Source organism: Phragmites australis, chromosome 18 (assembly GCF_958298935.1).
Source record: "Phragmites australis chromosome 18, lpPhrAust1.1, whole genome shotgun sequence".
Classification (NCBI taxonomy): Eukaryota; Viridiplantae; Streptophyta; class Magnoliopsida; order Poales; family Poaceae; genus Phragmites; species Phragmites australis.
The window spans coordinates 25,687,366-25,713,135 of NC_084938.1; the positions used below are offsets into that span (position 1 = coordinate 25,687,366).

General features: G+C 43.8%; 1 protein-coding gene across 1 annotated transcript; it reads right to left on the reverse strand.

Annotated features, from left to right (window-relative positions):
• Nucleotides 1–15,558: 15,558 nt before the first annotated feature.
• Nucleotides 15,559–18,035, reverse strand: LOC133899516 (protein CUP-SHAPED COTYLEDON 3-like). The gene is made up of 2 exons (XM_062340503.1): nt 17,285–18,035; nt 15,559–16,179 (listed from the first exon to the last, which is right to left on the reverse strand). The coding sequence occupies exons 1-2, from the start codon at nt 17,786–17,788 to the stop codon at nt 15,691–15,693; spliced, it is 993 nt and encodes a 330-aa protein (XP_062196487.1). The 5' UTR covers nt 17,789–18,035; the 3' UTR covers nt 15,559–15,690.
• Nucleotides 18,036–25,770: the final 7,735 nt, after the last annotated feature.

Genomic DNA, 25,770 nt, shown 5'->3' on the forward strand with positions numbered 1-25,770 from the left:
ACCTGAAAGAAAACAGAACGAGGAAGGGGATGTTGTCTGGGAATTCTCTGATAATAGCCTTCACTCTGTCCAGTCCCTCTATGCTGTACTCAATTTCAGAGGTCCCATTCCTGGTATATGGAAGCATGCTATTCCTCCCAGGGCTTCAGGTGTTTTTGTGCTCCTCTCTTGCAATAAATTATTGACTAGAGACACCCTGGCCAGAGATGAACTGTTGCTAAAAAATCCTTCTTGTTCTGTTTTAATCTGAAACTATTTGTAATCTCTTCTTTTGATTGTGTGGCAGCAAAAGTTCTGTGGGCTGTTTTGTCTGATATTTGCGATAAAGCTTTAGGCTCTGATTTTGCTTCACGTGCTCGTCTCTGGGTTACTGATCAGAGTTATAAGATGTGAGAGCTTTGTGAGAATCAAGCATTTTGACGGCAGATCCTGGCTCTTTTAATTCGCTCTATTCCTTTTAAGACTGCCTGTTGTGACAAGGCTAAAATACAGCTGAGCCTGTTTGTAACGCAAGAACTTTATAGGAATTTCACGGGAAGTAGTACAATTTTCACGAAATTCTTTGGAAATCCTCCGTTCCAAACGGACGCTTATTTTTTGCGATGTCAAGTCGTCTTACTTGAATTGATCAATCGTTGTCCGATCAAACTCTATGATCGATCGATCGATCACGCAACAGTTGAACTATCCTCGCTACAGTGTAGGCCTGAAAGAAAAATCCCTCGCTACAGTTTCAGCCCAGTTTGTACAGTGGATGGCACTGTCGACTGGAACGCCTACCAGGTATTAGCTGCTGGCAGCAAGCGACAAGCCGATGGCCGGCCGGAGCTGATGGACCGACAGTTCGGAACAAGCTGAGGGGTGGCCGGCCACGCGCTGCCCACATGCACACTCTCGCGTCAGTACTAGCTAGCTACGGCCGCTCCATCCGCTGGCCGGGAGACAGCAATTTGACAAGAAGGCGACCGATCGAGCGAGCGTCGCATCCAATTGATGTTCTCCTCGTCGCCTATCGACTCAAACGCTGTTGCCATGCACAGTGCTAACTAGATAGGGGTTTGATTACCGGCGGGAGGTTACTGAGTTATGGATGAAGAGGGCCAAATCAGAGTACGCATTACCATTGACAACGGGGCCAAATAGTATTTGCTTTAGTTTTATATTTTACAAAGAGCAAAACCATCTGTCAAAGCTCTTCTATGTGATTGGTTGAGTAGTTTCCCGTGATTCCTCTCCTTTTTTCATTTGGGCACGATGTCCTTGTAACCCTTGGCAAATACCTTTTACATTAATGAAAAATATCAGTAGGGGCCTCCGTTATTCCGGTAGAAAAAGTGACAAATAGTATTAGTACGAAGCAAATTCTTTAAGATATACTCCGTTCGAAATAAGTGTCATTTTAAGTTTTAATATTGACGTGGGCTCTAAAATACAACTTTAATTATTATTTTTTAATATATTAATAAAATATAGCAAAAGTGTATTATTATAAAATATTTTTAATACAAATCTAAACCTGTCATTTTCCAGTTTTTAAACTTAATACATAAAAAATAATTTATAGTAAAAGTTTAAAAAATTTGATTGCACGTAATTAAAACGATACTTATTTTGAATCGAATGGAGTATGGGCTTATAAAGCAAACTTTTGCTCCCCTCTCTCTGAACACAGTCTCCAAAAGGATACATACCGGTTGGTTAGGGGTGGAGCCATATTTATGTATCTTCACATCTGTTCTGTGTATATTTGGATATATGATTTTAGTTCATATATTTTTTAGGGGAAAATTGCAAAAAATCTGCTGCAACTATAGGGGTTTGTGAAAAACCTCATACAACTATTTTTTATTAGTCTCACTCCTACGAGTTATCTTTGATATCAAATATCCCCTACCACCGCTCACCTTCATTATTTGCACTCTAAAGAATGGGCCTCTTCCGAGTGCCACTCTTTTGTATGACCTTCATCTTTTACCACATGGGAGAGATGATTTCTCATTCATTTGCCACTCTCACCCCTTAAAGTGAATATTTTTATATTTTCTAGCCTACAACAAATGTGAAATGACGCTAATGCCCCTCTTCTTCTTCTTCCTTGCGCTCCCATGGCCGGCGAGGTCGTAGTTGTAGATGCGGAAGCCCGTCTTGGTGCCCGACGTGAAGAAGCTGTAGTCTTGGTTGAAGGAGATGTGGAGGAGGTTCTTCACTGCGGGGAAGTGCCTTTTGCCCTCACCTCTGGTGGATGCGAGTGTGGATGAGGCCGACGAATCACTATTGCTCTCCTCATCGCCAGTGGTGGTGGGCTCAATCGAGGTGGTCGGAGAAGCAAGCGGCGACTCCGGGGCCTCCTTCAACTACGATGACGGTGGGTCATTGGTGATGGGGTTAGGGTTTGGTGGGGCCAGCGCAGCGGTGGGCATCGCCATGGAAGAGGGGCGAGGTAGAACGGGGAGATAGGGTGGGTTGCGTGAGTATTTGAGTCGGAGGTTGTCGGTGCGGCGTAGGGTGGTAATAATAAAGGCCAGTTGTGAGAAGAAAGAGGTGGCCGACCATGATGGCGGCGGCAAGGAGCAGCTCAGGGATGGAGAAGAGAGGAAGGAGGAGAAGGAAGCGCAAAATAACCTCGCTTCCCTCGGCTAAGTGGTGAAAGTAGCAAATCCTAAAATTATCATGAGTACTAAGTGACAAATGTTGGAGAGCAATCGGGAGAGTGGCAATTGGATATGAGAGCCATTTTTAGGAGTGGCAAAAGCTGAAATTTCCCACATGGCGCTTGCATGGCTTTGACAAGATGACTTCCAGCTAGGTTTTTAGTATACTCTATTATATGCGTTCTTACTCGCACACTTAGGTGAATTTATCCTCTTCAAGCGTGCAAGAAATAGAGCGATATCTTAGGTTAAGTGGTACATGAGACGTTTGAAGCCACGAAAAGTGTCATATCATGTAGTCAACAATACTAGGTGGGGTTTTGGCATAAAGAAATCTTGTAGGTGGGAGACTAACAAGAAAAATAGTTGGGGGGGGGGGGCAAGGGGGTCTAGCAAACCTTCTTTTTTTTCCATGGCCACTTCAAACTTCTTTTGGCAAAAAATCGATAATTAGTTCCAAACAATTCCAATGCTAGTCATAGTTATTTACCCTTGCCAAACACTACATCAAACACTCGCAAGTTCTGACCTTTGGCCGATGAAGAAGCGTGTAGTAAATTCTGCAACCTAGAGCTAATCCCTGATAACTAGAGGAAGGTGGATTAAAAATACCCACAAAATTACTAAGTGACACAGAAATTTGTAGAGGTATTATAGCGAAAAATGACCCTATTAGATTATGATTGTGATTTTGATGATTAATGATAATATAGTCATTGGCACTAACATGTTTGTCAAAGTTGGGACAAAGTTTGTATTGAATTGGACAAATCCTAGGAAAAATAACATCACCAAATGGTTCAGTGCTCAGGACTTTGTACACACCAGAGTATTCCTCCTGGGTGTATTATACTTACCAGATGGTCGAGTGATGAGAGCAGAAGCACACCAGAGTATTTTGATCTTCGAAGGAAACTGAAGTTAAGTACACCGGATGATCCGGTGTTAGAAGAGTAAGTACACCGGAGCATTTAACAGAAATTGTCCAAATGAGGGAAGGAAAATTTTTAACACACCGTTGGATGGTTCGGTGATGAAGAAGCCAACACACCATAGTGTTTTCTAGGAAGATGTCAAAGCAGATGAAGGTCAACACATCAGAAGGTCCGATGATCAGAGAGTTTACACACTGGACTAATTGCACAGAGAAGAAGTGACTCGGCTTGGCACAAGACAACACACCAGATAGTCCGGTGATGGAAGTGAATGATACATCGGATAATCCGGTGTTCAGAATGTATTTGAGTGGAGTTCTAACGGCTAGTATCCACTGATGTACATACCGAATGGTCTGATGCTTGTACTATTGTTGTCATCGGATCATCCAAAATTCACTGTAAAGTTGAGCCATTGGAACAACGGCTAGTTGACGAGTTTGAGGCTATAAATACCCACCTACTTGGTCATTTGAAGGTGCTGGAGTTCAGAGAACCTCATACACACTTGAGAAGACATTCAAGTCATCAAAGTGCTTAAAGTGTTCATTCAAGGCGATTAAGCACACCATTAGAGAGTGTTTAGTGCTTATAGGCCTAGAGAGAAGTATTGCTAGGTGTTGCAACCTAAAGAGTGGATCAAGGAGTGATCCAACCGTGTACCGAGAGGTACGTCGACGCCTTGGAGTCTTGGTGATTCGCCGGTCACTTGTTGACCCTCCGACTTGGTGTGGAGTGGTGGTAAGAAGATTGTACGGGGACGCATAGGCCTTTATCTTTATGACTAAAGCTTCGAAGTGAAGACGACACATAAGTAATCAGAAGAGAGGTTAGTGATGAGACCTCGCCTTAGTGGCTTGGTGGCTCATTGTACTTGAGACCTTGTCTTGCTGACTTGCTATGTCAAGAGCTGTGACTAGAAGAGGTTTATCGACTGAGAGCATATCCTTTGTGGAGCTTAAATGTGTACTAGGGATGGCTTGTGTGCCACCGATACCATGGAATAAAAAAAATCTTTTGTGTCGAGTTTATCTCTCTACCTTATTTACGTTTTCGCATTTACATACTTGCAATTTACCTTGCTAGAGTACGTTGCAATCCTCTTAAGTTGTTTATCTTGTGAAATTTTTGGGGCCATTAATTTCTAAGTATCCTAATTCACCCTCCTCTTAGTACGTCACTGTTCCTCACAATTGGTATCATAGCCTCGTGCTCTTGATAGATTTAACTGTCTAGAGTTGTGACGTCCGGGGTTAGGATGGATACCTATAGCGCTCCATTTTGACGACACTAATTATCCTTGATGGAAAATTTTAATGACTTGTTATTTGCAGGGTAAAAGTTTATATTTTTTGAGAGTCATCGAGGAAGGGATGAGACAATGCCTCACAAACGAAGAAAGACAATTAGATGTATTGGCAAAGAGTACCCTTTTATCATCTTTATACGTTTATGCATTTAATCATGTTTATTCTCTCACCAATGTACACGATTTTTATAATAGTCTCATTGAACTACATGAAGGCACAAATGATATGCGCAATGAGAAATATCATATGCTTGTTACTAAGCTCAATGACATCAAATAACTACCCTATGAAAATGCTAATGACATATACTCACGTTTGAATATTCTTGTCAATGAGATCAATGGGTTAGGTTTGACGTAAATTGGAGATGATCAAGTGATGAGAAAAATACTTCAAGCTCTACTTCCGAAATACAAGTTGATTGTCTCCATCATCTACGATAACCATGACATAAGCAAGATGACTCCAAATCCAAGTTCTCGACAAAATCACCGTCTATGAGATGACCATGAATATGGGGGTTAAAGCTTCTACCTCATCTGACGCTAAGAACTTTGCCCTCACAAGCAAGCAAGCTCAATGCTAACATATGAAGGCAAGGATGAGGAGACAAGAGCAAAAGTCAAGCTCAAGTGAAGATGATGATGATGATGTAAAAGAAGAGAGTGATGAAAAAGATGATCAAAGCACATCATATGATGAAGAAATTAATCCCAAGATGGTCAAGCTCTTATCACAAGTGGAGAAGAACATTAAGAGGATAAATGCTAATATTGAGCATCCAATATCCTTTAAAGACTTGGTCAAAATAATTGATTATATCAAGAAAGAGAAGAAGACCAAGAATAAGAGAGAGAAAAGAGGATGACACAAAATATTTACAAGCATGTGAAGATAAAGATTCAAGCTCAAGTGATGAGAGCCTCACCATCCACTCCTCCAAGAGAAGCTCTTCCTCAAGGTCATCATCACACAAGCCATCTCATAAGTGACTTATGACCAAATGTATGGAAAACGATGTAAGTGATCATGAATCTGATGAGGATTCACCATCTCAAGAAGAACTTGATTTGATCAATGAGCAACAAAAGGCCTTAAAAAAACAAGCTAAAGAACTTAAGAAATTCAATACACTTAATGACATTTATGCTACCTTTTGTTTCTAATTATAAATATTTATTGAGCAAATTTAATTTGCTAAACAAGGAGCATGAAGAGCTTAAGGCTAAATTTAAGTGCATTGAATCTCAACCTAAGACCCAAAACAATCTAACTCACTCTTTAATTTCAAACCTAAGATAGATGTTTCCACTTCTTGTGAGGATTTTAATTGATCTATCTAGCTCACCCCTTTGCAATGAGACAAATATTGAGAATATTTTTATAGAATCATCTAATGAACTCATTGCATAAGAGAATGATAAGCTAAAACAAGAAGTGAGAAGCTCAAGAACAACTTGACAAGATTAAAGGGTAAAGAACAAATCCAATCTTACCAAAATAACCGTGATAGCATGGTGAATAAGCTTATAGAGGGGTTCATCGTGATATGCTTTAAATGCCATCAAGAAGGCCACAAGTCCTTCCAATACAAGCAAGTCAAGAAGTAGAATAAGGAAGAGAAGAAGATGATAAACCTCTCCATCAAGACCTCCAACATCTACACCAAGCCCAACTATAAGACAAAAGCCAAATGTAACCACTACAAACTTGAGAAGAAGAACAATAACAAAGTGGTTGCACACATGGTTGGGAGAAAAGATTGGGGGTGGAACCAACCTATTTGGGTGCCCAAGGAAGTTATCACCAACACAAAAGGGCCTCAGTCAGTTTGGGTTCCAAATAAGACTTCAAGTCCACAAGTCGGCTTGTGAATTTGGAGACTTGGCTCATAAGATGAAGTGAAGGATCAAGCAAAGAAGCTAAGTATACAAAATTAGGTATACTGTTGAAGATCACGATCATTATATACCCAAATTCCCATCTGAAGGTAAACAATGCAAAGGTACTAGATGTTAAATCCTCTAAATTGATGAATTCACTTGCATTGTCTAGGATTGCATGCTCTCAATTCAAGTTATTGCAATACCTAGTGTATATTTTCATATGGTAGGTTGCTTGTATTCCTCTCTTTTTTAATGAGCAATCTACATGGTTTATTAGTTGTAGGTTACTTATATGGTACTAATTTTATAATTGGTATTCTTTATGTGCCATGAACCAATCTATATTGTACCCTCCTTATTGTTATCAATAACAAGTGCATATCTCTCACAAGTATTTAACACTTATATGCACACATTTAGGGGGAGTATATCATATGGGTTGTGTTTTTTAGACTAATATGTGTTTCAAGTAATATCTTTTGTAGTCTCATGGAGTGATCAACAAGCCCTCAGAGGTTTGCAATGCTTAAAGGTTTCAATTGGTATCTTTATTAATTTATTTCTACATTTAAGCTACCTCTATGTATGATATGGTTTAAACTTCCTACCTCTAATTATTGTCTAGTTGTGGATATATTGTTACATTCTACAAGTGGTATTCATAAGTGGGTCTCATAATATGTATGCGCATACATAGGGGAGTTTAGATTATATCATGTAAGTTATATGAATTATGATCCTTGTTTGTCTTTTTTAATTGATATCAATACCTTTTGTACTTTTTAATTGGCATATCTTTTTATTTGGTATCGATTCCTTATAATTCTTTATAAGTAGGAAAAATTGCTCTCATACCATTATGAAGATTTGCATCTTACCAAAATACCAGTGGTGTGTCTATGACATGTGGGGTCAGGTCCCACATGTCATGGAGACAGTTCAGTGGTATTTTGGTAAAGTAGGAGAGAGAGAGAGAGTGTGTGGTATGGTAGCAATTTTCCCTTATAAGTAGTATCGTTCATATGGATTATGTTTTATGAAGTTCTCTCCCAAATGTTCTAATATTTTCCCTTAAGTTCAATATGTGCTTGTAGTCTTTTTAAGATTACTGACAATGGGGTAAAATTTTGAGACCAAAGCAAGTTGCAAGAGAAGCAAGCAAGATGCAAGAATTATCTTGGGTAGGTTGTTGATAAAGAGGGATGCATCTCGAGTTGACAAAGGTGAAGAAACTCTTGTATGGTTTGATCAAGGGAGAAAGTGATAATGAAAAAAAAGAACTATCTACATGGCAACCACAACTAAAAGGAGGAAAATAATTTTGAGGAAGATATAATGCTGGTAAGAATATGATTGTCCTTACAATTGGTATCATTATTTGTTCTTACCATGCATCCAAGCAAAGAGGTATGGTCTTATGAACTTTTGAAATCATGTATTTTCTTAATTAGTATCATTTGCCTCTTGTTTTAGTTGTGTTATCATCAATCACCAAAAATGATAAGATTGTAGCAAAATAGCCCTATTAGACTATGATTATGATTTTGGTGATTAATGATAATATATTCATTGGGACTAACATATTTGTCAAGAATATAAGATGCAATACATGAAGAAGCCACCATAGTCGGAACAAAGTTTAGACTGAATTGGACAAGTTCTAGGAAAAATGACCTCACTAGATGGTCCAGTGCTCAGGACTTTGTACACACTGGAGTATTTCTCCTGGGTGTATTATACTCATCAGATGGTCTAGTGATGGGAGAATAAGCACACCGGAGTATTTAACAGAAGGGTTGATCTTCGAAGTTGCTAGAGTCCAAAGAACCTCATACACACTTGAAAAGACATCCAAGCCATCAAAGTGCTTAAAGTGTTCATTTATGGCAATTAAGCACATCATTAGAGAGTAATTAGAGTTTATAGGTCTAGAGCGAAGTGTTGCTAGGTGCTGCAACCTAGAGAGTGTATCAAGGAGTGATCCAACCGTGTACCGAGAGGTACGCCGATGCCTTGGAGTCTTGGTGACTCGCCGGTAACTTGTTGACCCCTCGATTTGATGTAGAGCGGCGGCAAGAAGATTGTGTGGGGACGTGGAGGCCCTTGTATTTGTGACTAAAGCTTCAAAATATAGACGACGCAAAAGTGACTGGAAGAGAGGTTAGTGGTGAGACCTCACCTTGGTGGCTCATCATACTTGAGACCTTGTCTTTGTGACTTGGTATCTCAAGAGTTGTGACCGGAAAAGATTTGGTGATAATGAGCATATCCTTTATGGAGCTCTAACGTGCACTAGGATTGGCTTATACGTCACTGATACCACGGGATAAAAAATCTCTTGTGTCGAGTTTGTCTCTCTACCCTATTTACGTTTTCGCATTTACATACTTGCAATTTACCTTGCTAGAGTAGGTTGCAATTCTCTTAAGCGGTAGAGTAGATACACTAGATAAACCTAGAGTATATTTAAATAGAAATTAAGATACGTTTATCTTGTGATGTTTTTAGAGTCATTAGTTTCTAAGTGTCCTAATTCACACCTCCTCTTAGGATGTCACCGTTCCTCACAGGTATGCATGCATCAAAGTGTTTTTGTTGGATGTTGATTTTGGCGTATTCCCTAATGTTCCCTAACTGAAAGACTGAGAGAAGAGGGGGCACGTCCCCACGCTCAGTGCCCTGATGGGGGGGGGGGGTGCGCAACCAAGCCCATCTTGGTTGTGGTCCCACCCTGTGCAATGCTATAAAAGAAGAACGGGAGTTCGGCACTGGAAGAAGATCGCTTAGTGTGAGCTCCAGCCACCTCTGCCGTTGTTACCCTCGACGTCATCTACACCAGTATGCCGGCGTCAACTATCACACCTACGCTTCTACTCCGAGCATCTCCCTCACATTGGCTGCCACTACATCTCAATCTACCTTAAGGCACTGATTACATCTAATGGCCGTGCAAGGATCCGGTATTCTACATGCTTTTGCTTTAGGTGATCATGCGCTAGAACTATTGAATCACGTCAATTTCATGCATATTTAGTTAACATTTGGCATCAAAGCCTCTTAGTCCTAGCCTTGATTCCAATTAAGGCTTAATTCATGCTTAGCCTCATGTTTCAGCCTTGGGTTTTAGATCAATTAGGCTTGGATCAATGCTATTAGTTCATGTTTATGCTATCCGAGATGATGTTTGGATTCCTTTTAGCCCTAATTGATACACGTTGATCGTGTTTAGTTCTTTCTTAGCTCGGATCAGATGCAATTAAGTACTTTTTGTTTTGGATTAGTCCTATTTGCTTTCGAATTAGACACATGTTCATGTTTTTAAGGTCAATTGGTGTCTTTTAGATGATATGTTCATGCTTTGTTATCCACCATTATGATTAGACCCTATTTTAGTTCAAATTGATGAAAATTGGATGCATTTATTCATGTTTAGTCCCACTTATGTTCAATTAGATTCGGATTAATATGAATTAATCTCAAATTAATGATGTTTAGCTCTTTATGCCTCAGATTAATGCAATTTCACTCAAACATGCTCATGAATTAAGGTAATTTTTAGGCTTGGATTAGATTTTTTGTACATATATGCTTGCTTCGCGTGTTCATGGAGCTCAATTTGGGGGCAAATTGGGATAGTCTCGCCTTGGGTAGCATAGAGAAGGAGGGGATTCAACTTTTGATGAAGTTGTAAATCCCCGTTTTCCCTCAATTGCCCGAAACCCTAAACCCCCAAATGAGCTCTTAACCCCAAATCCGAACCCTAGAATTAACAAGAAAAGGGGGAAAGACTTACGGGTTTTCTATGCTTTATGCCCATCGGAGTGTCCTTTTCTTCTTCTCCAGCAGGACCCCACTTCTCTTCCCGCACTGCGCACGCGGATCTTTTGGTTCAGCTGGTGTCCCCTCCTTGCATGCATCATCGATCCACCGGAGGTCGTCGCCTTTTTCGCTGCACGTGCACCCGTATTCATGAGGTCCCCACAGATTGACTCGATGGAGCCATGCACGACAATAGTCGCAGACACGCGCTGGCAAGCTGACCCATGGCGATGCCCCTTTCGCCTTGTCCTCCTTTCTTCAAGTGTCACTTTCTCTTTTAGCCGAAGGCGATGTGTCACTAGGTTATGTCGCCGCATCGTGCCTTTTTGTTCCATGAGGCATCACCGGTACACCATGCGATCAAAATCGACGGCTGATGTGCGTCCGTTTCATCGGCTGCGCTGGCTCGATGAAATGGGCCGACGTGCGTGCGTGAAGGCCAGTCCACACAGTAATAGGCTGAGATGGGCTGTGACATGCGCGTGTGGACTCAGGCTGGTGCTAAAGTTTCGGACCGCACGGGTGTGTTTTCGGCCATCACATGTGCACTGTTAAATAGGCCAAGCCGCCTGTGCGCATCAGTGGGCCACGCCACACTCTGGGGCCAAAGCCGCGCGCGCTAAAGTACTGCGCCACGCGTAAGGTTTTTGGGTCGAGCGGTATTTTATTTTCCTGAGCCTTTTCATTTATTTGAATTTTCTAATGATTTCTAATGCCTTTTATGTATGCATTGGAATTCTTAATAATTATTGCTCAAAAAATAAATAATGTTTAATGTACAAATATTCATGAATATTTCTCTAAAGTGAATTTTTCTAGTAAACTTAATGTTTTTCTTTTATGCATTGATTTAATTGATTAATGTGGCCCAAATAATGACATTTTAAGCAGTAAAATTTATGAATATTTCTCTTGGAAAGCAAAAGTAACGGTTGTCCTTGGCATTCTAGATCTTGATTATGCACTCAGAGTTGACGCTCCCACTACTCCTGCCATTGGCGTGGACAATTGTGATGAACTTAAGAAAACTTATAATGCTATTGCTGAAAAGTGAGAGTGATCGAACCGTTTTGGCTCTAATGGTTATGAAGAACTCTATATCAGTTAGGATAAGGGGAGCAATCCCTGACTCTGATACTGCTAAGACGTATCTGGCGTCCATGGAGGAGCAATTCAAAGGTAACTACAAGGTTATACTAGTATGCTCATTTAGAGACTTTTATGTACCAAGTATGATGCGTTCGATAGCATAAGAGAGCACATTATGATGATGACTGACAAGTCTGGTAAGCTCAAGGGCATGTACATGGAGATCTCTGAGGATTTTCTTGTTCATTTTATTATGACCTCTCTACCTCCTGAGTTTACTCTATTTAAGATCCATTACAACCTTTAGAAGGAGAAGTGACCATGAGCGATTTGATCGCGATATGTATCCAAGAGGAGAGGCCGATGGGCCAAAAATAAAAATTATGTGCATCATGTTAGCGGCTCCAGTAAGAGAAAATTCCAAGGGGATTATAACTTTAAGAAGAAGCTCTATGTTTTCATGTTCCTTTCATCAGGAAGAATCTTATTTTAGTTTCTTCATTGGACGATTATGGTTATTAATGTAATTTTGAAGACAATAAGTGTATAATTAAGTTTAAATTCAGAAATTATTAGTTTTTCCTTCTCTGAATGAATTCTTGATATCTATAAATGCCTATGATGTGAATAATGAGACTTATTCGAAACCGTGACATTATCTTTTAGGCCACGTTTTGAGGGGGGAGAATAGAACGTATCATTAAGGAAAAGATTCTCCACCCTTTAGACTCCTCTGGCTTTGACCATTGCATAGATGAGGGAGAGCTGTTGAGGTTTCTAAAATTCCTAATGAAGCTCCCCAACTCGTATAAAGAACGTTCGCCTGACTGGCTTAATGCCATGAAGGATCAATTAAATTCTATGCATCATAATGATGAATGAGACTTAGTAGAAACTCCCGATAGACCCAAAATAGTAGGTTGTAAATGGGTATACAAAATAAAGTGTGACTCTAAGGGAAAACATCAAAAGGTTCAATTAAGGCTCAGAGAGAAGAGATTGAGCATAATGAAGTAAAATCATAAGTAAATTATCAACTGCATTTAAATAAAGTTTGGGGGGGGGGGGGGGGATTGATCACCATCTTAGTCATAAGAAGGATCTCGGTGGAACTTCTTATGCCCTTTATAATGATATTCACTGAAATAGGTACAAATACATACATTGATATAGTACTAAAGAAATACAATATACATAAGTGCTCTGCTTCACCTACTCCTATTGTAAAAGGGCAGTAAGTTTATGACATTTTAATATGCAATATCCGAGGAACCTTTATGAAACTGATCAGATGAAGTTGGTTCCTTATACTTTAACTATCAGAAGCTTACACGCCCTGAATTTAGTTTTCGTAACCGGGATACTTGACAGATATCGATCAAATTCAGGACCGAACCACTAGAAAGCCATTGAGAAAGTCCTTCGCTATTTGTAAGGCACTAAGTACTACATGCTCATGTTTAAGAATCCATTTGCGAGGTGTGTGGATACTAAAAAAAACCATGACATGTTATATTCCCACATGTTATATTCCCATCCTCGCCAAAGGAGCCATCTCATGGAAAAAAACTCCAAATAGACACTTACGACATCATCATCGATGCAAACTTAGTTTGTAGCATGTTATGAGGCTACCGGACAGACTGTATAGCTAAAGAACTTTATACTTGGATTAAGAGTGGTAAACAACATTTTAACCACTTGCGCAGTTCTTCTAAGTCGAGTGATACTGCAAAACATATCTACATTAAGTATCATGTTATGAAAGATAGAATTCAGAATCAAACTATTAGTGTCAAGCATATAAGGAATGCGTCAATGCTTGTAGCGCTGCTCACTAAAGGCTTACCACCCTATGTTTTTTCATGATTATATTGCTGGTATGAGGTTTTTAGAAAGCCTATAATTCTGGATAAGATGACCATAAATCAAACCAACTTCCATTAAGTATAACGAATTTTCTCAGTGGTATTTCACTAGCCATTGTAACGCTTTGACTTGGTGTGTTGTTTCATTAAGAGTGGGCTTATGATGTCAGCTTTATGATCAATGGGGAAAATGCTAGATGTTGATATCGGCTTATTCCCTAACATTCCCTAACTAAAAGACTGAGAGAAGAGGGGGGCATGTCCCCACACTCAGCACCCTGATCGGGGCGTAACCAACCCCATCTTGCTTGTGCTCTCACCCCGTACGACGTTATAAAAGAAGAACGAGAGTCCATCTCTAGAAGAAGATCGATTAACTTGAGCTACAGTCACCTCCCTAGCTAAACCCTTACCCAATCCTAAAGAGACCCCTATAGGGTGAAGGCCGCCACCTACGGGTGATGGCCGCCGCCGCTACCATCATTGCCCTCGACGTCATCTACACTAGTACACTGGTGTCGATTGGCACACCTACGCTTCTACTCCGAGCATCTCCCTCATGCCGGCTGCCACTACATCTCGATCTACCCCGAGGCACCGATTGCATCTAATGGCCGCGTAAGGATCCAGTATGTCTACTTGCTTCAGCTCTAGGTGATCATGCGTTAGGGCTATTGAATCACGTCAATTTCATGCATATTTAGTTAACAGTTTTGTTTTCCTTTGATCTATTGGATGCTCACAGGACCCAACAGAGAGCTGCATGCCTATAAGGCGAAGAAGCCTAACGTTACTCACGGCGAGCATTGCCTTCCAACACAACACCGACCTGCCGGCCTCTGTCAGCGGTGGCGCCGCCCGCCCGCCCGCCGGCGGTGGCCGATCGAGTTTACTCCTGTGATCTACTGGTAGCTGGATACTCGCTTTTACACGGGAGTCACCAAGCATCAGCAGTATGTGGTAGTGGCGCGGCTTGACTTTCGTGGCAAAGCGCGCGGCGGGCGCAGTGGATCGGATCAGAGGCGGAGAGATCGCTTCGCCGCTGCTGCAGGAATCAATCCCGCGAAGCCCGATTAGGGGTCACGTCGAGGCCGTCCCATCGTCTGACGTACACCGCGTCATGACGCATATGCTGCATGCAGCTTTCAGTAATGCAGCGCGATCCCCTTATTCCCGTGCACACCACCACCAGCTAGCTCGCTAGAAACATTATTGTAACCCGTCAAATCGTCCTCCTGGCCGGCCGGCCGGCAGGCCCCGGCCAGCCATGCAGCCCCATGCATCTGCCTCTGCATGTGCATGCATGCATGCCCTCCATGAATCTATCTCTGATCGACCTAAATCACATCTCCTGTCCATCCATCCGTCACTGAACAAACTTCTTAAACTTTTGTGTTTTTCTTCTTGCGCTGTGCATTCGCATGTAATGATGTAATTGACCCGTGCATATGCAGGTCGATGATCAGGCTGCAGACTTCGGATCTCATGCCAGTGGCCAGATCCTCACCTCAGTGTCAAACAGTAGTGTTGATACATGCATATACTACTGTACTGTTCATACCATTGAGTAACGAGTACTAGTGAGTACAGAAACAAACGCACCATATAGACAGTCCATTTTTCGTACTACATACTTACATATTGGTTAGATACTTGTCGATGTCTTTGTGATACGTATTAATGCATGAGTCATGACTCATGATTGCATAGAAAGTAACTAGTGCATCCTACAATTATTTGCAACATAACATCTTGAGAGTTTACATGCTTGCATTGCATTGCATCCTCCATACGAGATATGAGGCTAGAACTAGGGGTACGGCATATATATCATAGCATGCTATCTGAACAAAGAGACACCTCGATACATATTACCATGCATGCACACTGCATGTGGATGGATCAAGAGTAAAGTGCTGTCCTAATGATCCAATTTTCCAAATGCATGTATGCAAGTTGAGTGCACATTACATGATCTGATGACAATTAGTAAGATCTAGCTACAAGTGCTTGTCCAAATACCACACTTGCAAATTAAGCTGCAAGATTATAAAGCTAATCAAGTGCAAGAGAAGAGACAACAAGGTAACTAACTGATCGGTCGATAAACCCTAAGGAACCAACGGTCCGGATCATGCGCCCTTGGACGCTGCAGGTGGGCCCATCTCATAAAGGAACCCGCCGTGCTGCAGGTAAGCCTCCAGCCAGTTAGGTGGCGGTGGCGCCTCCTGAGGACCGGCGTTGACTCCAACCTGGGACGGTGGCGGGGCCGCCCTGCCAGTGACGATCGAGGTGAAGGAAGGGAAGGGGAGCATGGGCATGACGGCACTGCATGTGTTGCCGCTGCCGTTTGTCTCCTGCATGCAAGCTGTTGCAGGGAAGCCGCCATTGTTGGTCTTGCTCTGGTTGTTCTCCAGCGATGGAGGCAGCTGCATGGTGGGGTGGCCATGGTGGAAGGGGAGAGCAAGGCTCGTGGAGCTGCTAGGGTTTGGAAGAGGAGGCTCTTGCTGGAAGCAGAAGCTGGAGGGGTCCATGGGGAGGTAGTAGGGGCTCTTCACCATCATCAGCTTGCTGTACTGGTCTCCTGCCTTGTGGAATATCCTGCAGATCACCCATTCCTCCTGCATGCATGAAAGATTCAGCAAATCAGCAACCCGCATAGATTAAAAAAAACTATTTTCTGTGGATTGTGATCTGTAGGCCGGACAGAAAACAGTGTATACTACATAAATTTCCTCCTGAACTTTTGCAAATGGCACTCACTGATTTTACAAATTAAAATGGCATGAAGGAGAACATTGCCTACTCATATTGCTAGTTTAGGTTCTATTTATTTCAAATTGTAAAAACTGAATTGTGATGAAAATTCAAAAACTAAAACAAACAGCTGAATTGTAAAAACTGGATTATGATCATAATCCAAAAGCTGAAATAAACAGCTTGTTGAAAAAGCTGAATTGTTATAATCCAACATCTAGATTATAACAATCTAACAATCTATCTTGTACCAGATTGTAACAATCCACAATACAGCTTTTACAATCCAGATTTTACAATTCAGTTTCTTACAATCCACAATCTATAAATTATTTTTTACAATCTCCAACTCAAATAAACAGACACTTATGATTCTAACACAGGGAAAATCAGAGATAGGAAGATTTGAGGACTTGTACGAGAAAGATTTGGAAGGCGAGGTATGTCAATGTTTGGAGATATGCAAAGTACACCCAAACATGCAACCTGAGGGCACAAACACAGGGTCGATGCCTGGCTTGGATCCTGTGTCAGTGCAAATAGATTTTGAGCAGATATGGAACTACTCCTAGTCCATATTGCTGTTGGGTGCTAGTACTGTAGTTGTACTACCACGTTATCATGCTTACACTAACACCATTGAATGCACAAAAGTATATAAAGCATACATCTATCAATCTGCATGCATCTGTCAGCCAAGTTCCCTCCTTAGGTATGTATGCATGCCACATTCAATGAGCACATCTGCTGTACTACTTTTTGTCAATGATATCACATCTCTACTACTCCCACTGTAGAATTTCAAGGCACAGCTAGCTAGATCACTGACCAGAAATTGAACAAATCTGCCCTAAGAAACCAGAACAAATCAATTCATGGAGTAATGCGATCCTATGGAACAATGCTGCATTATATTAGTGTGATTGTGTGAGCATTTGCCAAGAAGCTAGTAGCCATGTATATATGTACCTTGCAGGAGCGGCGGCCGGCGGCGAAGTCGCCGTCGAGGCGGTACTCGTGGAGGACCCACTTAGTCTTCTCGCCGCGCGGGGCTCGGCCCTTGTAGAAGACGAGGGTCTTCTTCATGCCGAGCAGCGCGCCGGTGGCGGCGTTGAGCACCTCGCGGTCCTTGCCCGTGGCCTTCCAGTAACCCGCGGCGGTGGCGCGGTTGGTGCGGAGCCCCGTCGGGTACTTGCGGTCGCGCAGGTTGAAGAAGTACCACTCCCTCTCCCCCATCCTCGCCGCGTCGGGGAGCTCCCACGGCTCGCACCGGTTGAGGTCCACCTCGGCGATGTCGACGCCGCAGCAGGCGCCGTTGAACACCTTGGCTGCGAGGTAGAAGGTGACGAGCTCCTCGTCGGTGGGGTGAAACCGGAACCCGGGGGGGAGGCCGTGCTCGCCGGCCGCCGCCGCCGAGGCCATCTCCTCCCCGAGAATGTCCCACAGCGCGTCCCCCATGGCTTCGTGGTGCATAGGTGCTGAGATCAGAATCTGGTCAAGGGCTGGACGAGGATCCAGGGAAGAAAGGTCGACTTGGCCAACAACCCTGCCCTAACTAAGTTCACTCTCTTCCTCTCGCTACAAAGATGAAAGCAAAACAATGTAGCCCTTAGCTATCCTTAGCTATGGTGTGGTCTGTGAGGGAAGAAGCCAAAGGGGGTTCAGTGCCATAGTGGGGAGCACCATGACCTCTCTCACACACACGCAAACACACAGGGAGGAAATAGGAAGCAAGAACGGTGAGATTGAAGGATGGGGACGTGCAGGATGGCACCTGGCATGGGCCCAACGAGGAAACTTGATGGAGCTTAACGGGAAACTGTTGCACGTCGTATCGACGTACTAACATGTACAACTAGCTACTAAGCTATCTAGCTAGCTGCTATGAAGTCCCAGCTCCCATCCCGGGGGTTTAAAAACCGTATTATTATCGGTTTTTAAATTAGTAGTGATTAAGTGATACTAATAATCTATAATTATCACTATCTATGATACAATCAAAAGTGATCTAACATATCACTACCAATGATACAAATTATCATTACCAATTTTGAAGCTTAGTCTATCGATTTGTATACTTATCACTGTCGGTTTCAGCTACGAACCGACAAGATACTCAATTTAGGATAATTTTTTTAAAAAAAATTAAGTGTCAGACAATAATTTAACCGAGCTTTATATTAATAATCTCAATATTATTATGGTTTATATCACACTAATATATAACTAACTCACTAAATCCATTATTGGACATCAAAAACAAAAGTCATACACGACCAGACACAAAAAACCTAAACCCCTACACGCAAAAAACCCTAAACACAACTACCGGTTGTTGGCCACTACGACGACACAAAAAACCCTAAACGTGACTACCGGCCATTGACCACAATGACGAATAAGTAGTAGTCGTTGTCCTCTCCTTCGCCGCTGTCATTGCTGGCCTCCTCCTCCTTTTCCCCTTCCTCTTCCTCATCCGAGCTCGACTAGGACTTCTTCACCTTTGGCTCATCGAGGAAGAAGTCCCACACGCTGTCCTAAGAGGACCCAACCGAGTCACAGGAGTCTAGGGTCTCTGCCTCATCCGACGACCATGCTGGCGTGGCCTCCTCCTCCTCCCCGGACGACAGTGCGGGTGTAGGAGGCGTGGCCGAAAAGGGCGATAGTGGAGGCGGTGGCGGTGAATCCATCGTACAATGGTGGCGGTGGTGGTGGAGGAGGAGAGCTTGAGGAAGAAGCAATCAAGTGTGAAATATTTAAAGTTGCTCGAAAGAAGCCGAGCAGACGAGCGTGTGAGGACGTACAAATTTTTGGATATCACTAGCTGTTCTTCAATACAACCCACAGTGATAGCTATTGTCACTGTCAGTTATTAAAGGCACGTCTTTTGATAAACTAATATCACTATCGATTCTTGTTGGCTTGAATTTTTATGTGAGCCTTGTCGATGTAAAGAATAAGGGGTCCCCTGACAGGAGGGAGTGGGCCGGCAGATACCATCTGGCAGTTGATATTATCAAAACCATGCCTCGCCCCCTGCGCGACCAGCCATTTCTGGTCGCAGTGTAGGTCCTCACGTAACCAATCTAATCGTATAAAAATCTAACGACCAGCCCTTGCTGGTCGCGGGGAAGGTACTCACCTAATCAATCTAATCGTATTTAATGTCATCCACTCATGCGTTTTTCTTCCCTATGCACCCTTTCGGTGAGCGAAGTTATGGGCCAGTACAAAGACAGTGTGATTCCTCTTGTAGCATTTAATGCTATGGGACGGCCTGGTAGGCGCGTGTGACGGGCTGGCAAACAGGCGTGACGAGCATGCAGCGGGCATGATGGTGGTTGGCGGATGGGATAGGGCGTGCAGAATGACCAGGTCGGGCTAGGCATGCCCACCCTCCGTAATGATGACTTAGGAGTAGCTGTCTTTGTCAGATATAGGGCAGCCACCGTATTTTAGCATAGTCTACTTGTATGTACACTCCGCCTCCTACTATATAAAGAGGGAGGACCGGGCTCGTAACGAGAACTCTAGAAAAGTTCATCATCCAACTCATAAGAAAATACATAAGATGTAGGACTATTATCCTGAGGGGGGCCTGAACCTGGATAAATCTTGGTTTTCTTGAGTTCCTTCGACATAAACACACACACTCACCAATAGCCACTGGAAACGCTGATCACGCACCCATCCTCCGCATACCCCAGATATATTGTCAGGGACTAACCCACGATAGTTGGCGCGCCAGGTAGGGGGGCGTGTTTTTACGTTTCGGTAAGTGTTGATAACTCGATTGGGCTACCCATGGCCAGATCATTTGTCATTTGCTGAGTCCCATTCCGAGGACCCCGATCATCATGAAGTATTCATCATGGGATACGACCCAGATGAGCCCGGTGTGCTCTAAGTCCGGGACACCAAATCATAACCCAAAAGCTCTGAGACTAACCGTGAAGTATGCATGGCAGACCATATAGCAACGGCAGCAGAGGCCCTAATGTCTCGGGCACCGTTACTGAGCCCCAAGCGTTGCGCCCAGGGGGAACCGGCCTGGCACCGAACAAGGAGGCACTTTGATACAGTCCACGCGTAGGGCGCAACCCTCGATAGCCTTGCCATCTAAACCATCACACGATGCAAGTGCTGAGGGCTCCCCTCTTTCTTGATATATCACCGCTCTGTGCTCCGCAGCTCGACTGTGAGGCCATGACACACGCGCAGAATCTACAGACTGTGCAAATGCTTCTCAGCCACCCGCTGATAGCTGTAACAGAGGGTTTGCCAGTAGCACCATGGCTATGCGACCTTGCCCTCTTGGTAGAGACCGCTCGATGTCAAACCGTAGTGTCGAACACCATGTTCATTGTAGGGACTGGTGAAGGCTATGATCACCAAGAATCACAGCAGGCCACACGATAGGAAAGATCTCATCCTCCCTTTGTGATGAAGAGTACTCAGAGACCCCCGCCGCGCCAGGACAGCCGACCCACTGATCTACGTGACTCTCTTCACCAACGAGACCTCCGCGGCGTGATCAAGGGCCAAAGGACTAACCAGGAGTAGGAAGATCGAGCTCAACGGGAGCAAAAAAGGGCTAGTAGCCCTACAACTCTCCTCCCCATCATAGAGAGGCATTAGACTCCTCCACCCAATCGCCAGGACCGCGAGAGCATTATCTCTCTCCTCGAGCATGTACCGCCGCCCATCAGCGAGCGACTCCCTGTTACGGGACGGGATGCAACACCATGTCCACCCGGCTGTGAGAGGTGAGCTAGCCGGACAAGTTCTGGCCAGACTTAGCTGAAAAGTATGATGGCTCGACGATTTCGAGTAGTTCCTATAGATTTACACCACCATGGTGCAGACCGCGGGAGGCCACAAAAAAGTCATAGCTAACTATTTCCCGACCATCTTGGCTGGTTCAGCATGGTCCTTTCTTGTGAACTTGCCCACGAGTCGGTTCACTCCTGGAGGACTTGTGCGAACAGGTTGTCACCAACTTTCAAGGGAGCTACGCCTGCCCAGGGGTCGAGAATGACCTATACCAGGTCAGGTAGCAACAAGGTGAGTCGCAATGAGGCTACATCCGGTGTTCCATCGAACGTTGAAACACTATTCTAAGGATCACGGGTGAGTCTATGGTCATAGCATTCCGGAGAGGGGGTCAAAGACCAAAAGATGGTAAAAAAACTGGCCACCAAGGAAGTCCGAAGTACCATCGAGCTCCTTGAGCTCGCGGACAAGTGCGCGTAGGCCGCTGAGGCTCGAGAGCGCCAGAGTGGCTCTAAGCCGCAACCAGTCTATGATCAGCCCACCTATTCCAAGGGGGTTGGCTACAAGGAGAAAAAAAAAGCAAACGCAAGGCAGGACCGCCCGATGACATGGCAATCGAGCGGACCAGCCAACCGCGCCGGCGCTTTGAGAAAAAGGATAGAAAGAAGGGTCGAGGCTACTACCTGATACACCGCACCGATGCCCAAAACCTAACCGAATGCAAGGTTGTGAGAGGCATTATCGACAAGGAGCTTGGGGAGCGTAAACCCAGGTGCGACGACAACAGTGAGGATGTGGTTGACCCCTATCAATCAACACTGGATTTCCAATAGGCCGATCACATGGTCCATGATATCGTTGGGAGCGTCGTAACATATTCCTTGAATAGGGAATACAAGTTGGTGGTTCATGAAGTATGGGTGACCAAGCTTGGACTGACACTGTGTTTGAAGTGGTCGGATGGTGCCCCTTACCTTCAGCTTGGCAGATCACCATGCATGTGTCAGATGCCCTGGTCGTTATCCTATCATGGCCGAGCCCATGGTACTAAACATCTGACTAGGTCGTGTTCTGCTCGATAGTGGAGTTCCATCAACCCCCTCTTCACCGACACGCTTGATGCCCTGCAGATCCTGAGGAGCACATTGAAACAATCTCCTCTTTTATTTGGAATTACCCCTAACTCCTTGGATGTGCCATTTGGGCAGATCGAGCTGCCCGTCACTTTTGGCTCACCAAGTAACTTCAGGACTGAAAGGGTCCTGTTCGGTGTGGCGTACTTCAGGACTGCTTACAATGCAATCCTAGGGCAGCCGACGATGGCCCAATTCATGTCCATTGCCCGCTATGCTTACCAAGTAATCAAGGTCCCTAGATCGATAGGGGCCGTCACTCTTTTTTGGTGATGCAATGATGGCCCCGCACTGTAATGAGATGAGCCTCAATATGGTCGAGCTGACTCCTGAGTCGCAGCCCAGGAACACCGAGCCCAATGGTCACCCAGTAAAGGTCCATGTCCTCGCTAGTCTAGACGATCGCCTCAAGGAGATTTGCCTAAACGACTCTGACCCATCCAGGAGTCCAGATAGAGGCTGACCTGGACCCCAAATAGGAACTCGTGCTCATCACTTTCCTCTGTGCGAACACAGATGTCTTTTTTTGGAGTCCATCTAATATGCCCGGAGTCACTAGGGACATGATTGAGCACAAGTTGTCAGTGCAACTTGATGTGCGACCAGTAAAGCAAAAGGCGTGTTGGTTCACACTTGACCGAAAAAAAGCACTTCGTGAGGATATCAACAAGCTCCTAGAAGCAGACTTCATCCGAGAGGTGCAATACCCAGAGTGGTTGGCTAAACCAGTCATAGTCTGAAAGCCCAATGGTAAGCGAAGGATGTGCATCGACTTCACCGGCCTCAACATGGCGTGCCCGAAAGATTTCTTCCCTCTACCCCGGATCAACCAACTGGTTGACTCAACCGCCGATAGCAATCTGCTAAGCTTCTTAGATGCCCGCTATGGGTACCATCAGATTAGCATGTATAGAAAAGATGAGTTGGCGACTTTTCTAGCACCCTTAAGGGTCTTTTACTATGTAAAAATGCATTTTGATTTGAAAAGTGGCGGATGACACTTACCAATGTTGTATTCAGCTCATTCTATTGTCATGACTCGGTAGAAATGTCGAGGCATATGTTGATGATGTGGTCATAAAGAGTAGGACCAAGGACAACCTCGTCGTGGACCTCCAAAAAATGTTCGAAAACCTTCGAAAGTATTGCATGAAACTGAATCGATAGAAATGCATGTTCAGAGTATAATTAGGGAAGTTGCTCCACTTGCTCATGTCTAGTCGAGGAATAGAAGCGAACCCCGACAAGATCAAGGTTATTGACCCGATAAGATCCCCGACCAGATTAAAGGAAGTCCAGAAACTAATCAGATGAGTGGAAGCTTTGAGCAGGTTCATCTCGAGGTTGAGAGAAAAGGGGTTGTCGCTATTCAAACTTCTGAAGAGAAATGACCACTTCCAATGGATGCCGGAGGTGGAGGCCACTTTTCAAGGTCCCAAAAGGTACCTCTCGTCGCCTCTTGTACTGACCGCTCCTCGACCAGGCGAGGAGCTTTTGTTATATGTTGTAGCTACCCCCAGGTCGTGAATGCGATTCTAGTCGTCGAGCGAGAAGGTCTTTAGCGACCAGTTTACTAAGTCACTGAGATCCTACACGACACAAAGGCTCAATACCCACAGGCTCAGAAGCTGATATATGCTATACTAATGGCCTCTCGTAAATTCAGACATTACTTTCAGGCCTACAAATCAAGGTAACATCATCGCTCTCCATTCAAGAAATTCTCCGTAGCTAGGATGCAGCAGGAAGAATAGGAAAGTAGGCAGTAGAGCTCGGGTAGTTTGACATTTAGTTCGTCCCTCGAACGGCTATCAAGTCACAGACACTTGTCGATTTTATGGTTGAGTGGCCGTCCGTTGAGCCCAAGTAGTAACATTGACCAGAGGTTTACGAGCATTGGACCATGCAATTCGATGGAACGTTCACGCTGAAGGGAGTGAAGGCTGGAGTGGTCCTAACTTCACCAATCGGTGACATCCTCACGTACGTAGTTCAATTATGTTTTCCAGCTACTAACAATATTGCAGAATACGAGGGAATCTTGTTTGAAATGAGCGTCTTTCGCACTTGGGATAAAATGTCTGCTAGCAATAGGAGACTCACTACTGGTCATGAACCAAGTGCAAAAGGAGTTTCGGTGCTCTGATCTGACAATTGCAGCACACCTCACTGAAATGAGAAGACTGGAGCGACGCTTTCTCGGTTTCCTACCTGATGAGCTGGCTCGTCTAGTTTCTTCTCATGAACCTATCGGAGTCTTTGAAGAAAGACTCACATGACCATCCACCATGGCCACGGGCCAGGGTGAAGGGAATGCTCCACTTGAAAACGGAGCACCAGAGGCAACACCTTTTAAGGCAATGTCTCCTTTGGTATCGTCGACCTCGGGTGGCCATCATTTGGTCGCCCTACTCAATTCGGATACGACCTGAATAGATTAGATCTTGAACTACCTTCATAATCAAGCAGTCTCTGACAATGATGCGTCAGTAGAAAATATCATGCAGCAAGCCCACAGAAACTCCCTGTTAGAGGGTCACCTTTACTGTAAGGGGAGGAACACAACCTTTTACTCAAATGCATCAGTGCTCTTTGATATCCACGGAAGCATATGTTGTAGCCATGCTTCATACCGCACCCTAGTCAAAAAAGCATTCTAGCAAGGATTCTATTGGCCCATGACCCTCCAGAATACTTGCGAGCTGGTGAAACAGTGCGAGTCATGTCAGTATCATGCCTGACATACCAACCTACTAGCCCAAGCACTACAAACTATACCATTTTCTTGGCCTTTCGCAGTCTGGGGGCTTGATATCGTGGGATTGATCCATAAAGTCTAGACAGTTTTGAATTCTGGTTTATGGTAGTCAACAAATTCACTAAGTGGATCAAAGCCAAGCTTGTCAGGAAAATCACCACCGCAGCAGTTGTCACACCCCAAAAATTTCAATTTTGGGTTGTGACCATTTTAAAACAATAAAATAACATTTTTTTTTCTGAAATTTGAAAGCTTTTCTAATTTTTTTAGAGTTTAAAAAGAACTTGTTTTGTGTGATGAAAAATGTATTTATAAAATATTAGAATAGATTAAGGAATCCCCTTTCACTGTTGGTACCGCAGGGTGCAAAAAAATTATTTTAGTTTCGCGCACACGCAGAGAAATTGAAGCTTCCATAACAAAAATGAGGTATAATTGCATCTAAAACAAATTCATACATAGTAATTAATACAATTTAGCTGCTTTGTCTTAACGATTTGCCCTTCATTATAATCATAGCGTACATAGGGAGATTCTTCCTTCATTATGATCACAGAAAGTAACTTTTGAAACTCTCTTTTATTGGTGAAGTTCTTCTCCCCATCACGCAACATCTGCTCCAGATCATCGATGTCGGCGTCGACCGACATCTCCTCTAGATCATCATCGGCCAACATATCTCTGGTAGACGGCATATCGATGTATTCGTCGACCGGCATATCGGTGCACATGTCTTCGTCTTCTCTTCATATATATTGCCCTTCTTGTACAATCTCAGCTTCACCATGCTC